Below are 16,661 nucleotides of genomic sequence, written 5' to 3'. Positions count from 1 at the left end.
GCTGTAGGTTGTTACAGCTGTTATGATATTTAGTACAACAGCATAATTGCAAGTGTGATTTTACTTTTATGCTGTTCACTAATTGAGTGGTTCATGTGTAGTATATAGTCCTGGAGCACATTATGGTAAACATATTTGGCGTGCTTTCCACAACGTAGGGGCTCAAGCACAGGACTGGGCTTTAACTCATAGATTGGGCTTAAGCTCTCAAGCTTTGTGTGTTGCCAAGCATTGGGGAGACTGGAACACAGCGAATACAGACCAGTGGAGTGATACAAACAGTGCAATCTCCCAGTGCTGAATACTAAATATCACTCTTACCACACTGCTTGGTCAGTCAGATTAAAGAACCAGAACCGTTGTCTAAATAATGCATATAACCGTACAAAATCCATAGCACACGTTACAATTACAGCTTCTAGACTGAAAGTGAAATATGCATTTTAGTCAGTGAACACATTTACATTCTCAAACTCTGCCATGGCAACCCACATGTTTCATCGTCAGACAATGTAACGGTCTAACTTAAGTGTCAGACTTCTCGTGTTCATTATTCTGGGACAGTATTGCATTTGACAGTTAAAAATATGCAACAAAATAATAATAATAATAACTGTGTAATCAGGATAACATTTGTGTGGCATTTTAGTCTACATAATATGACAAAGATAAGCAGTCAGGTGAATTAGTGTCTGACATCAACTTACATCTACAGTAAATGAATAGATCACACTGGCCATATGCACTCGGACTCTTTTGGGTATCTCATTGGCAGGCAGCATACAAAAAGAAAACCTTGTAAGTTTCCAATTATATGCAGCATACTGTAATACACCTTTATGACTGGGATTCAAATGTTTATTTTAGCCCTGAATACCTAAACATGCAGGGGACGTGGTTAATTAAGACATGGTTCTGTTTTGAAATATGGTGTTTAATAGGATATAAGCACAGAAACAGTCAGGGCAACATGGTGAATAGAGCTGATTGGTCCAGGAGGGGCTTGTCTAGGTCTGTGAACAGAATATAATTAAAAGACCTCTCAAGGATTTAAAATGATAAAATAAGATTTCACAAATAGCATAAATTTATAAGACAGACAAATGTGTTGGTGTCATTAATTAGGGAGTCAGACACCCTTGGGTCATTAGCATGCATATTTCATGGAAGAGGGGCTGAATTTACCAGAAGGTAGCCAAATATCAGAGATAAACTATTCTCTAAATATAGAGCTATTCTAGAAATAAGAGGAGGTGGGCTCTTCTGGTAAGATGTGCACATTACTTTTAGTATGTGAAGTGTAATTTATTGTTATCTTATGTGTTCCTCCTTTCATAATAAAATGCATAATTAATGGTCAATATCTGATCTAAGTGTGAAAAAGACAGTCAGTCAGACCATCTAAATAGTAGACCAATCAGAAATTCATGACTTCAAACAATAATCTCTATTTTACAGTAATGCAATACAGTGAATATATAGCTTTTATCTTTGAACATAAATATTTGCATGTAATTGTAACAAATTCACTCTGAACAGTCATTGTTGACCTTCTTTAATCATCAATGAAAATGCTCTGGTGTTTGAACTGACTCTTGATTAACAACATTTTCAGCTAAACCTAGCCACTAAAGATGAAATGATCTATGCACTGGTTGCTATGGAGCCTTGTATCCACAGAAAATAGCCCTTGACAATGTATAAAGCACTTTACCAAAGAACATAAACAACATGCTTTGGCACAGTGAGATCTACTGGATTTAAGACTGTCGATAGGATGGGCTCATGGTGTTAGACTTTATAGATATGGCCACCGAGGGTTCAGCCATTATTCAATTAAATTATTCAGTCTTTTTTCATCAGGTTTCATGAACATTTCTGCTGAGAAATTTGTTATAGTGACAGTTATGGAAATTGTTTATTTGAACATAAATAATTAAAGAACTGAGCTAGTAAGAATTCATTTAACTTTATTGTTACACTATAAGCACAAACATTTGCCTGGAAATCTCATCAGTCATTGAGACACTGTACATGGGCTAAAGCAACAGCAATCTACATGGAAACTCAACTGAAACTTGAGCAATTATGGATGACAGAGTCACCGGTGCTGCAGTGCGTTAGCAATGTTTCATGAGTGAAAAGTTTAAGGGTAGGGAATGACAGCAAACCAGCTGAGCTTTTGACAGCTGGACCCAAGAGAGAGCATGGAATGTACTCTGTAATTCAATGAAACAGGTTTTTAAAAAAAGCAAGAAGAGGGTTATGTACTGTAGAATGCGAGCAAAAGGGAGGGAAAGACTAAGGGAGATGCTTAGCCCACTATTTGTATACAGGCTTCATAGCATTGTCTTTCAGAAAGATCTTGTGACGGTTCACACCATGTTATTTGAGTCTACTGGTGTCATTAAAAGGTCATCCTCATCCAAGGCTGCAGAATTGTATTCCTGCTGCCACGACTGAGAGCATGTCTATTACATTATAGAGCAGGTGAAACCACAGCACTCTTTCAGCAAAGTGAGGCCTGTCTTGGTCACAAAGGGTGTCGAGTTTGGCTGCGCTCTGGGTGGCCTTCTCCCACTGCGAACAGTATCTGTAAGCATTTATTTGAGATATAAATGGCTTATTTTATACCCAAGATACAGGATGGGTAATAACATGGGTTTCAAATAAGGACTGTAACAGAGAGCATACAGTAAATAAACCTCAAAGTCATGAAAATTTACATGGCGCAATCTGATAGTTCCTTTGATGTAATTAGTTAAGCAAATCAATTTGCGTACTCTCTTTTTGTCTAACGTTTAAATTGCCTCAGTTGTTTGAAAGTAAGCCAGTATCACTGCAGTGCTCTAGAGTTTTCTCTATGAAACCCTCCTCCTCCCCAGCAGCACTTGTCTAAATCTGCTTCAAGGAGACTGTATGGATGTCTAATTGTGCAGCAGCAGCAGCATGTCTGACATACTCATCACAGCAAGTCTGTATATAGACCCTTTTCCACTGTAGGTACTAAAGCCCATTTTAGGTACTTTTCCCAGAGACTAGTACTTTTTGTCACTTTCGCACATGAGGACCTATAATTCCTTGTAGATGTTTTAAGGGACATTTTTAGATCCTACTCCCAGGGTAGGTAATTTTGGGGTGTATAGAGACTGTGTGAGGTGCTGCAGCCTGTGACTGATAAAAAATCTATAACGCACAACGCATTGAGAATGGAGAGGAGTCCACAGCCGCCATTTGAAAAACTAGCTGCGAGCCTGCTACTCAGAGGATTGCGCTAATTACTATAAAGGGGTCATGTCATGGAATCACATTTTCCTTGATATTTTGACATATGAGGACTTTCTACTATAAAAACCCACTGTAAATTTCAGAACTCAAAACTTTATCCCCAATGCAATAAGCATTTATTGAAACCAAGCTGCCCAAATGCTTCGTTCTCTACTTCCGTAATATTAAAAGACACGGTATCAAATTACAACTCAGTTTTAATCCATTTGGTTACCAATCCGTTTAGTCAGAGGGCTAAAAACAGGGTAGAAAATTATCATATATTACTAAATTAATTCTGTTTTGATAAAAAAAAAAAAAAAAAAAAATACCTTCACTTACATTATCAGTGGACCTCAGGGAAGATAATAAAACTTAAAAAAAAAGAGCATTTCATGACCCCTTTGACAGAAATAAATTAAAACCAACAAAGTATCCGAAGAGGATTATGTTTCACGTATGTGTGTTCGAGCTTTGAGTTTTCATTGCATCTGATGCGTGTGTCAAAATAATATTCATTTGATGGCAGGGAGTTTAAGGCTCTGTTGCTCCAGCCACCTTTGTCAAACTTTTATGTTCATACTGTCCAGATGGACATTGTCTAAGCATGCATATTGTTTCTATGTTTAGTAATAGTTTGCAGAATCTTTGGATCTTTCGAAACTTTGATTTACCTTTTTATGGTTTTTGAGGCCGCTTCGACTTCAGGCCAGTCGTGCTCCAGGCTCCCCGTCAGATGCCAGACTAAAACCCAGTTACGGTGTTGGGAAATCATTTCTTTTTCTTTTTTTTTTGGAACACAACAGTGATCTTGTGTGAAACAAATAGCTATAGCCTATGTGTTTTGTCAGTTTCTCTAGTAGATTAAGGTTACTCTAATTTGCTAAAAGCAGCTTTAGACATGTAGGGGAGACCTACCCTTTTGTTTTAAAGCCTTTTTTTTTTTACTCTGTTTTTTGGTAAGAGTAGTTAGGTTAAATTGGATAGTATTTTTTCTCCCCTTCGTTAGGTTAGTAACTACTTTTTTTGTTATTAACCTGGTTTTGTTTGTTTTTTTGGGCAGTGGGTCTCTCTGAAGCCACTCCCCATCTTGCTGCATTTATTAAATTTGAGATTAAGTCATTTTTTCCTTAATAAATTACCTTATTGTGTAGTTATTGTGCTTCCCTGTTGTTTTGGTCTGACGGTTGAGTGGGAGTCTTGTTTTTTTATTGCGTCTTACCCTTTAGTGGATGTAATAAGTCTTTAGTGGATGTAATAACTGTTTGTTCTGTGTGACTATACAGAAAATAAAGTGATTTCTGGATTACTACGTTTATTTTTCCTGGGATGATGGATATAAATAAGATGTTTATCGAGAGTGGGTAATTCGTAAAGAGTAGGGGTGTAACCCCAGTGTCCTGGCCAAATTTCCCCCATGGGCCCTTAACAATCATGGCCTCCTAATAATCCCCCTCCATTAATTGGCTGTAAATCTCTACTCTCTCCTCTCCACCAACAGCTGGTGTGTGGTCAGTGTACTGGCACACCACGGCTGCCGTTGCATCATCCATGTGGATGCTGCACACTGTTGGTGGTTGAGGAGAGTCCCCTGGTTGCTATGTGAAGCACATTGAGAGTAGTGTCAGAAAAGTGCTATATATAAATGCAACATTCATAATTGAACTTTATTATCCACTAAACCATCATTAAATCTAGTTTAAACAAGGGAAGTATTGCGTGCCTGTTACTGCGTGGTTAACTTGCATCAAGACGTCTTTTTTAAGTCAATGAGTATTTCAGTACAGTAATTTATGTTGAGTTATTAAAGCCTTTATTGTAAAACATTGTGTTGATGGATAGGTTTTTAATGCATTTTCCACTGAGTTCAGCGTGTGCTGTGTGGTTAAAGAGCGCCTCTGCCACCTTTGTCTCAACTTTCACTCCAGTTGCAGCATGGAGCACCGCATGCACGACTCACGAGCCAAACTGTATCCTGAAGACACAGGCTGCATTTGAAAATTGGAAAATGCTGCCTTCGGAGGCAGTATAAAAAGGTAGGTTGAAATAAGGTGCTGTTCAGAGACCAGTTTTTATACACGTCCCATTCATCCAAAAACGCAGTCGGTTAAACCATTAACTGATTAGGCAGCTGTCTACGTTTTAGGATGCAGCCAATTTTCATATAAAACAGCCCTAACACAAGTGTAGCTCCGATCCCAGCGTCCACCGTCGGTGTTGTTGATGTTGTTGGCTTTGCTATTGAATCTCTCGTGCAAACAGCGTCACAAGAAAAATGGTCGATACTAGATGATGTCACTACGGGGTTACTTTTGTGAGTGCAAATGCAAGCGGGCAAAAGTCTCCTCGGGTGTTCCGTTCCTGTACCAGGACTGTTGGTGGGAAAGGGCCTTATATTCTAGCAGCAGAAAGTCTTCGTACTTGCTCTGCAGCAGCGGCAGCATTCTGTAGGCAGATCTATTTAGCAGATCATTTAGTTGTCATGACTGAACTAAATAAAATTTAAGTTTAATCCAAACAGGAAACACAAGTTATAGGCTGCAGTTAGTATATTCTGTACAATAGAGTGGCATCAGACTCTTTTGATTTTATTGATTATATAATGACAATTGCCTTCAATAGTCAACTGACTCTGGAAACTTAGCATGTATACACAATACATGACTTGGTTCAACCAGCCATAAAAGAATAACTTACTCTTGGCTTGAAGACATTTTGATAACTTGGACTTTAGAAATTCAGCCATTTCTTTGTCCTCCTCCCGTTCCCTGTAGAGCAGAGGTAACTATGGTGATCGAAGCAGTACATTATGGGTAGATTGACTATATCATTGCCTTTTTAAGTACAGTCTTCATGTCCTTCACTCAGCTCAAGGTCTGGAATTGTTGCAGGAGAAAGCAGTATCAAAACGTAACATAAAAGTTATTGTATCATGCATTTCCTTTTCTTGATTTGTTCATGGTGTTTCGCTGGCATTAAAATGACTTTTGCATAGCAAAAGTGAAAGGTTTATAACATTCCAAGTTATTGCCTTATTTCCTTTTATTCCAGCCTTTAAGAATCTTTTTATATTAGATTCTCTTTCTGGAAATGAAGCTACACAGTGAAGGCAAAAGTATGTGCAATGCGTCTTTAACACCAGCTGGACTAAAAATATGTCCAGCGCTGATCAGTTTTGCCTCAGCTGCAATTTCTTAACATGTAGCTGCAATTACAAATTTTTACTTAGCACTGAGAATACAATTGCACTGAAGCTAAAAGAATACAAATACGTACAGAAAAATCCCTTTAAAGGAATAGTTCACCCAAAAATGAAAATGCATTATTTACTCACTCTCATGTCTCTCCAAACCATTATCACTTTCTTTCTTCTGCTGAACACTCAAATAAAATAAAAGCACTGATCAACTGCTGTAAACAGAGCACAAATCAAATATGGCAAAATATAGGAGGTCACATGATGCCATGCAAGAAGCAGACGTGTGAGCGACGAGCTCTGCGCACTTTGCTAAATTTGTTATTATTTTCATGTTATAATCTGGTGAAATTTGATACACCCAGTTACACATTTGCTCTTTGAGGCAAAACATGGCAAAGAAGTCAAAATTAACCAAGAGGGAATTAACCGCTAATCCGCCCGCGACCAAAGTTGGTTTGGAACATCTCCTTGAAAAGCTTGAAGATCTTGAGAATAGAAGCCGCGAATAACGTTCGAATTGTTGGAATTCCTGAGCATGAGGAGGGCAGAGATATGGTGAATTCCTAGACGAGCTTTTCCCGAGTCTGCTCAACATAACAGGCCATAAACTGGAAATCGAGCAAGTTCACAGAGTCCCAGATCACAGATTTGCTGAGGGAGACAGGCCCAGATCGATTCTGGCCAGATTTCTGAGATCATCCGATAAAGATCTTGTGTTGCGCCAGGTGAGGAGCAAAGGGAAGCTTTCTTGGAAGAACCATAATATTTTCTTGTTCCCGGACTTTGCGAGTTCGACAACAGAGAAACGCGATCGGTTCAAGGAATGTAAGAAACTCTTACATAAGCGAAAGATCACTTTTGCTCTGATGTTTCCGGCCAAACTGAGAATAGAAACGAAGGTCGGTCGTAAAGTATTTACATGTCCCAATCAGGCAATGTCTTTTATTGAATCAATGGGTGAGTAAACCATTGGGTGTTTCTCATGTGAATGGGTCGACTCGCTGTACTTACTCTGGCTTTTGAGGAAGCTGGGTGTCATTTTGGTTTCTTTTTTCTTTTTGTGTTGGCTCTGCCGAGCGGCTGGAGCTTGTTTTGTGAATAACACTTTTCCTTAAAGAAACTTTTGCATTGACAAAAGATTAATTTTGCATTGAAGTTCCTGGCCAGTTTGAGAGTGGACACTACAGATAACTGCAAAATATCTACATGCTCACACAAAGGATGTCTTTTATAAAGTTGACGGATTGTGAAAGTCATGGTATATACTTTATGCGGCCTCCGAGTGAATTGACTCGACCATCCGAGGAACCAGGATGCCAGTTTTGTTTCTTTTAGTATTGGATCCGCCTAGCGGCTGGAGCTTGTTCTATTGAATAACACTCCTTTGGAACAGCTGTGGATTAATCTGTTCGTTCATCGTGCTTATTCCTCCTGCTGGCTGGAGTTTGTTTTGTTGAGTATTTTTACGGGACATTGGAATGATTACGTCATCCGTTGAACTCATAACAGCCGGCCCACTGAACATTCGTTTGTCTGTCCTAGGAATCTGAACAGTTTTATATTGGCTGGAATTTGTTTTGTGGAAGATCACACCTTTGAGACAGTTCTGTGAATGAATCTACACGCTCTTTGTGTTCATTCTTCCTATTGGCTGGGGTTTATTTTACAAAGTATTTTCTGTTATGTAATTTTGCCTCACAAATTTGTGAGGCAAAATTGAGCAATCCGATGGCAAAGTTGTCGTGGGGGCTCGTGGGCGTTCATGGACCTTTTGAGTTTAGAGGGATTTTCGCCAGTTGGCGCTTTCGTGCGCGGGGTTAATGTGCACGTTTTTCTTATTTCTGTTTGTTTTGTTCGGGGGAAGTTCGGAATTTGATTGTTTCACTAATGGGGAATGTGGTCTGTATAATTTTGTTTTTGACACACAATTTATTTTTTCTACTATATCAAAATGTCAAATGTTAATATGAGTGTACTATCTCTCTCCACATGGAATGTAAATGAGTTGGGGCACCCCATAAAAAGAAGGAAGGTTATTACTTTTCTTAAACGTAAGAAATATGATATAGTGTTTCTTCAAGAAACACATCTCTCCCTGCAGGAAGCTGAAATATTTGGGGTGGACATATCTTTTTATCATATTTTTAGTGCTGGCTCAAGTAAGAGCAAGGGAGCCATTATACTGATTAATAAACATCTACAATTCAAATGTCTCAAACAGACTAAAGATAAATTAGGGAGAGTCATTATTGCTTTAGCTGAAATTCAAGGGCAAAGGTTGATTTTGGCTAATATTTATGCACCTAACGCTGATGATCAGGGCTTTTTTATAGATCTTGAAGGGATGCTGCAAACCGCTGGCACTCCTCATGATATAATATTGGGAGGAGACTTTAATCTTTTGATGGACTCAGTCCTTGATCACAGTCAAGCAAAAGTGTGTAAACCCCCTAGAGCAACATTGACGCTTCACAGGATGTGTACAAATTTTGGTCTAACGGATATTTGGAGACTTTTGAACCCATCTTGGTAAGGACTATACATTTTCATTCAGTTCAGTTGGAAATATCTTAGTCTCAGATCATGCCCTGGTGAGTTTTGAGATGTTGCCATTTACAGAAAAAAGAAATCATATAGTTGGTGCCTTAATGTGTCCCTTTTGCAAAATCTTGATTTCCAAGAAATGTTAAAAACTGAAATCAGTGTTTATATGGAGACCAACTGGTCCTCAGTATCCTCTGTGGGCGTGGCTTGGGAGGCACTTAAGGCAATTCTTAGGGGTTGGATCATACAGTATGCCTCATTCATCAAAAAATCCAAAGCACGAGAACTCGTGGAGTTGGAAGAGAATATTAAAAGTGCAGAGGCAGAGCTGAAGTGCCGTATGTCAGCTGATGACCTCAGAGAATTGACCCGATTGAAATTTAGATATAATACTATTTTGTCGCGGAAAGTGGAGTTTTGGTTATTCAGGGCAAGACAGTCATACTTTGAGTCGGGTGACAAAGTAGGGAAGCTTTTGGCTAGATATATAAAGCAGAGAGAGTCTCTTTCTATCATTCCCTCAGTGAAATCTGCTGGTGGTGAAATTTTTACCTCAGCCATTGATATTAATAATGCCTTTAAAGAGTTCTATCTTAATCTTCATAGTTCCACGTCTTCGTCTACTGATGAAGATATTAGAAACTTTGTGGAACCATTAGATCTTCCTAAACTGATGATTGAGCAAAAAAATTCTCTTGATTCTGAGATAACCTTGGAGGAGCTTGATGAGGTAATTAAGTCCCTACCTACTGGCAAGGCTCCTGGGCCAGATGGTTTTGACGCAGAATTTTTTAGATCTTATGCTACAGAACTGGCTCCACTTTTGTTAGAAGTTTATACTGAATCATTAAAGAATGGAAAGCTTCCTCCAACCATGACACAAGCCCGGATCAGTCTGATTCTTAAAAAGGACAAAGATCCAAGCAAGTGTAAAAGTTACCATCCAATCTCCCTGATCCAACTAGATGTAAAAATGTTGTCAAAAATTCTGGCTAATCGATTAAGTAAAGTTATGACATCTCTTATACATATAGATCAGGTGGGGTTTATTAGGGGCTGCAGCTCTTCTGATAACATCAGGCGTCTCATCAATATCATGTGGTCAGTAGCGAATGATCAGTCTCCGGTTGCTGCCATATCACTTGACGCCGAAAAGTCGTTTGATATGGTAGAATGGGATTATCTTTTTAAGATTTTGGAAATATACGGGTTCGGGAGTACATATATTGGTTGGATTAAGTTACTTTATAGACACCCTGTAGCAGCGGTACAAACAAATGTTATTTGATGATATTTTATTATTTGTCTCTGAACCTACTAGATCTATGCCTTGCCTCCACAGAATTATTCATTCCTTTTCCAAGTTCTCAGGATACAAAGTCAATTGGTCTAAATCCGAAGCTTTGGCTCTGACAGTGTACTGTCCAGTGACGGCTTTCCAGCCGGGCGCCTTCCAGTGGCCCAAACAGGGCATTAAGTATTTGGGGATTTTATTCCCAGCAAATTTGTCTGCTTTAGTTAGTGTTAATTTTGACCCTTTAATAAAAAGGTTTTCAAGCGATGTGGGCAGGTGGGCTTCATTAAATGTATCGATGATTGGGAAGGTTAATGTTATTAAAATGAATTGTATTCCAAAATTTAAATACCTGCTATAATCTCTCCCTGTAGATGTCCCCCTCTCTTATTTCAAGCAATTTGATAGCATAGTGAAGTCCTTCATTTGGAATGGTAAACGTCCCAGATTGCATTTTAATAAGTTACATAGGCCGATAGACAAAGGTGGGCTAGGCCTACCCAAGATTTTGTTTTATTACTATGCGTTCACTCTAAGGCATTTGGCTCATTGGTCACTTCCACCTGAGAGAGCCCCTCCCTGGTTTGTTATTGAACAGGCAGTTCTTGCCCCTATTTCGCCATTACAAAGCATCTTTATCAAACTAACCGGAAAAGTTAAGTTACACCCCGTTATTTCGCATTTACACTCGATATGGACTAAAGTGTCCAGATTGTTTAAATTGGACACTTATTTAAATGTTGCCTCGAGCATATGGCAGAACCCAAGATTGTGTATTGGCAAGTCCCCTTTCTGTGAATTCAATGAATGATACACCATAGCAAAATAATTTTTAATTTCCCATTTGCTTCAACAGCAATAGAAAAAAAATCTATTACATTTCCACAGAAGAGTCAGAACAGAAAAAGATGCCAAGTTTACTGTTACTTCCTCAGCTTGGTAACTAGTTTATTATTATTATTATTATTATTATTATTATTATTATTATTATTATTATTATTATTAATGCCAGGGTACTATAACAAAAAAAGTATAATGTTATAAATGTACAATAAATAATAATAATATTAAAAATAAATACAAAATGTTTTCTAGACGCTACTAAATAAAGCGAAAATGCATCATTACAGTCTGTGGAAGGGTCCATTGAAATAAAAATATAAAATATCTCCTGTGTTCTGCAGAAAAAAGAACGTTGGTTTGGAATGACATGATGGTGAGTAAATGACAGATTTTTTATTTTTGGATGAACTATTCTTTTAAGGGGTCGGCTGCATTTAAATTACATTTAACAGATTACTATTCTTACAGACTAAGTAAAACAAACAAAACAAATAGGATCTTAAACACTGGAAAATCCAGATTCAATCCCATCAACGTATGTGTAGATTTCTCAAGTACTGAGCAGAATTTTCTTGCTGAATTAAATTCCTGAAATCGCTTAGACAGAAAGTGGGAGCATGGTTTTATTACAAATACAATTCTATTACTTCTGTACTTAGAGTGTGAGTAATGTTTTTCCTCAGGGCTGAGTCAGAAAGCTGTCTGCCTCCAAATTTAACTCAGTCAGAGATTTACTAAAGATTGCAAATGAATTGTATGTCGGCTTCCATTATTTTCCAGCATAATGAAATCAGCTCATCTCACCTGAGACGTTCAAATTCCACGTCATCCACCAGGAAGTCTCGAGCCTCCACTAATTTATGAATCTGTTGCAGGAGTTCTTCCTCCTTCTGTTTGTCTTCATTAGACTTGTCATTATCTGAAAATGGATTTTTATCAAGCAACAGCTTTCATTGCCATGTTTAGAGCCACTCTTTACTCTAACTGAAAAACACAGGTGTTCACTTTACCAAATTGTTTATGCAAAATTATTAGTTTGTCTTAATTTAGTCAATTAAAATACACTTTTTGTTAATTGCTAAACATTTGAACAGAAAGAAATCGTAAAAGTAGAAAGTATTTTTGAAAAATATGTTTAAAATGGTGACAGTGAACATAAACAGAAAATTTTGCATTTTTAATAAAATAATAAATTAATAAATATAATTAAAAAGCAAGTGAATAACGACAGGCAATAAAATTATTTGGTAACACTTTACAATAAGTTTCCATTCATTAAAATTAGTTAATGCATTAGGTATCATGAACAAACAATTAACAATATTTTTTACAGCATTTATCAATCTTTGTTAATGTTGGTTAATACAAATACAATTGTTCATTATTAGTTCATGTTAGTTCATAGTGCAAACTTTTAATTTTAAAAATCTATTACTACATGTTGAAATTAACATTAATTAACATTAATAAATGCTTAATAAGTATTGTTCATTGATAGTTCATGTTAACTAATGTGTTCTGGTGAAGAAAGAAAGTTATACACCTGGGATATCATGAGGGTGAGTAAATAATGAGAGAATTTTCATTTTTGGGTGAACTATCCCTTTAACAAATGGAACCTTATTGTAAAGTGTTACCAATTAATTACTGTATGGTTGTTTTCCTTAGTGATTTCTATTAAACTGCAGCAGAGGGATCTTTTTCAGTGGTATTGTAAAAGCTACTGATAGCTAAACAAAAAGTAAACAACAATAAAATAAGTATTTGGATTTATTTATTACAGAAACATTACAAGAGATCACCTGGGATAGATAGAAGCATTTTAAGTTCTTTTTTCAGCCTTGTAATCTCTTTACATAGCTGGATATCGTCCATCCTATGAAACAAATGGACAGGCAAGCATGAGAACACCCTGCTGTTTATCTAAAATAAAAAGAATGTAAATAACTTAAGCAATTAAAATAGCATCACTGTTAAACAAGACATACACTATATTGCCAAAAGTATTCGCTCATCTGCCTTTAGACGCATATGAACTTAAGTGACATCCCATTCTTAATCCATAGGGTTTAATATGACGTCGGCCCACCCTTTGCAGCTATAACAGCTTCAACTCTTCTGGGAAGGCTTTCCACAAGGTTTAGGAGTGTGTTTATGGGAATTTTTGACCATTCTTCCAGAAGCGCATTTGTGAGGTCAGACACTGATGTTGGACGAGAAGGCCTGGCTCGCAGTCTTCACTCTAATTCATCCCAAAGGTGCTCTATCGGGTTGAGGTCAGGACTCTGTGCAGGCCAGTCAAGTTCTTCCACACCAAACTCACTCATCCATGTCTTTATGGACCTTGCTTTGTTCACTGGTGCGCAGTCGTGTTGGAACAGGAAGGGGCCATCCCCAAACTGTTCCCACAAAGTTGGGAGCATGGAATTGTCCAAAATCTCTTGGTATGCTGAAGCATTCAGAGTTCCTTTCACTGGAACTAAGGGGCCAAGCCCAGCTCCTGAAAAACAACCCCACACCATAATCCCCCCTCCACCAAACTTCACAGTTGGCACAATGCAGTCAGACAAGTACCGTTCTCCTGGCAACTGCCAAACCCAGACTCGTCCATCAGATTGCCAGATGGAGAAGCGTGATTCGTCACTCCAGAGAACGCGTCTCCACTGCTCTAGAGTCCAGTGGCGGCGTGCTTTACACCACTGCATCCGACGCTTTGCATTGCACTTGGTGATGTATGGCTTGGATGCAACTGCTCGGCCATGGAAACCCATTCCATGAAGCTCTCTACGCACTGTTCTTGAGCTAATCTGAAGGCCACATGAACTTTGGAGGTCTGTAGCGATTGACTCCGCAGAAAGTTGGCGACCTCTGCGCACTATGCGCCTCAGCATCCGCTGACCCCGCTCTGTCATTTTACGTGGCCTACCACTTCGTGGCTCAGTTGCTGTCATTCCCAATCGCTTCCACTTTGTTATAATACCACTGACAGTTGACTGTGGAATATTTAGTAGCGAGGAAATTTCACGACTGGACTTGTTGCACAGGTGGCATCCTATCACAGTACAATGCTGGAATTCACTGAGCTCCTGAGAGCGGCCCATTCTTTCACAAATGTTTGTAGAAGCAGTCTGCATGCCTAGGTGCTTTATTTTATACACCTGTGGCCATGGAAGTGATTGGAACACCTGAATTCAATTATTTGGATGGGTGAGCGAATACTTTTGGCAGTATAGTGTAGCAAAAAACAGTGAAGAAGGTAAATCTAGCAACACTTGTTGATGGGAGAATTTATTTAAAACAAAGTTTTATTTTGGCACACAAAACTTCATCAGGGTTTAAAGTAAACAAATGAAGAAAAACTTTTTTTTTTTTTTATACAAAACAACAGCAAAATCCAAAAAATTAATAGACAAGAGAGCATTAAATCCAGGATTTGGAATTGTGGTGTGATCTATTTGATGGATGACAAATTTTCTTGTCTATTCCTTGGCTTGATTTAGCTGTTGTTTGAATTTAAAGTTGAAGTGTGAATTCTTTGTGACTTCAGCTTTAAGTTTCTTTTCATTTGTTTTCGTTTAATTCTGATGAAGGCCTATATGCCGAAACGCATGCATGTCAGAGAACAGTATTGAAATGGCATTCAGTTCCTAAACCTGTGTTCATATCAACAAAACTTGGTGTCCCTGTTTGTTATAAATCTGCAGTTTAATCCCATTTTAGGTACAAAATATGCAGCCAAATGGAGAAGCTGTATTATTGGATATCTCACTACAACTTTGCTGTTCAATTGAGACAGAATGTGGAAACTAAGCACCAATCAAATACTCCAAGAAATGCCCCAATGATTTCATAAGCAAAGCGCCTTCCCAAATGATTGTGATGGGACACCGATATCGATACATTAGACACTCTGGTAGCAACAAAAGCAAAGCATTAACATTTTAATGAGGGGCAGCTGGCTGACTGTAGCTCTTGGCAACAGGAAGGATGGATGGCTGCAGATGTGATAGTAGGAAAGATCTCAGATCAACTTTACAAATTATTTAATGCTTGTGAGTGCGACTGATCTTTATCTCATGTCTGGAGTATCATGGTCTATTAAATCAATTAGCCATGAGAAACTGTGCACTATTACATGCAAGGTGTTCTTAGGTACGACACGAAGAAGAGAATAATCAATGTAACACACAGTCTAGAGTGGCTTCTTGCTTTTATAAAACAGTGTCAGCAGCATTTGACCAAAGACATCAATGTCAAATAAAAATAAAAACGTATTAATAATAATCAGAAACAAAGTAGTTCGACAAGTAATATAGTTCATTAGCCAAATTTTGTGCTGTTTGCAGTTGCATTAATATAGAATGTGCGGTCACTAGTGTGAATTTATCGGCATTTTCCAATGGCGATAAACATGGCTCAATCAGAATTTGGAACTATGCATTTAATAATATTGCATTTTTTTGTGGAAGGAAAGCTTTGATTTTGATATGTTAACATTCTCATTTATAATTGATATAATTAGTAGTCTATTAACATGGTTGGGAGGGTTACTTTTGAAATGTATTCCACTACAGATTACATGCTGTAAAATGTAATTTGTAACATATTCCGTTAGATTACTCAAGGTCAGTAACGTATTCTAAATACTTTGGATCACTTCTTCAGCACTGGTAGATTTTTTTCACTTGTTTTGACAAAAAACTCTGCCAGTACAGTAAGACAAAATACACATGTTAAAAATACATTCTCTGAAAAACCTATATCTTATGCAGTGTTTTTTCTAAAACAAGATCAAACAAATCTTGTTTTAAGGATTTTTAGATATTTTTATAGGAAAACAATACAAAAATTATTATCAAGAATAAGATTTTTGCCCTAATATCAAAGGTCTTACTATAAAAAAAGAAATTATGATCCAACGTGAATTTTTCTTGATAAAAAAATATGATCGTGCCTGGTAACGTGCATGTAAAATGGCTAGAAATAGCATTTTAGCTTAGCGTAAAGCTGACAATTTACACAAGGTTTATTTCTATTTCTTCTGCTCCAAACTTACTTCAAACTTACTTCTCTGTCTGCTCGTAAGAATGTAACACATCGTAAGAAAGTGTTTCACTGCTGTTCAAATGCACTTTGGATCGCATCATTTATATGTATAAATGTTTTCCATCTGAAAGGACTAAATATTACATGAAACAAATGACAATAAAATACAAAGTAATCTCTTCAGTAATCAAAATACTTTTTGAATGTAACTGTATTCTAATTACCAATGATTTAAATTGTAACTTTAGTGGAATACAGTTACTTATATTTTGTATTTTAAATACATAATCCGGTTACATGTATTCTGTTACTCCCCAACCCTGTCTATTAAATTCATTTAGCAGTTAATTGTCTAAGTAGCAATCATAAAATCTGTAATCTGAAAAGTGTACACTTTTAAAATTCACTGTTGTTAATCTAAAAACAATATAAACATGTGCACACTTTGTCTGTCAGAATCATATGAAC

At 37.4% G+C, this 16,661-nt stretch overlaps 1 protein-coding gene across 1 annotated transcript in view; it reads right to left on the bottom strand.

The window, feature by feature from the left end:
- Positions 1 to 2,006: 2,006 nt before the first annotated feature.
- LOC127448714 (bMERB domain-containing protein 1-like) overlaps positions 2,007 to 16,661 on the bottom strand; it is a 29,190-nt gene continuing 14,535 nt past the window's right edge. Inside the window, exons 3-6 of the mRNA XM_051711462.1 lie at positions 12,950 to 13,023; positions 11,952 to 12,066; positions 5,965 to 6,035; positions 2,007 to 2,593 (exon numbers count right to left, since the gene is read on the bottom strand). Coding sequence (XP_051567422.1) covers positions 2,475 to 2,593; positions 5,965 to 6,035; positions 11,952 to 12,066; positions 12,950 to 13,023 — 379 coding nt within the window. The 3' untranslated portion in view covers positions 2,007 to 2,474. The remainder of the gene's footprint in view (positions 2,594 to 5,964; positions 6,036 to 11,951; positions 12,067 to 12,949; positions 13,024 to 16,661) is intronic.

The sequence above is a fragment of the Myxocyprinus asiaticus genome, chromosome 12 (genome assembly GCF_019703515.2).
Source record: "Myxocyprinus asiaticus isolate MX2 ecotype Aquarium Trade chromosome 12, UBuf_Myxa_2, whole genome shotgun sequence".
Classification (NCBI taxonomy): domain Eukaryota; kingdom Metazoa; phylum Chordata; class Actinopteri; order Cypriniformes; family Catostomidae; genus Myxocyprinus; species Myxocyprinus asiaticus.
This window is presented reverse-complemented; position numbering and strand designations above follow the sequence as displayed.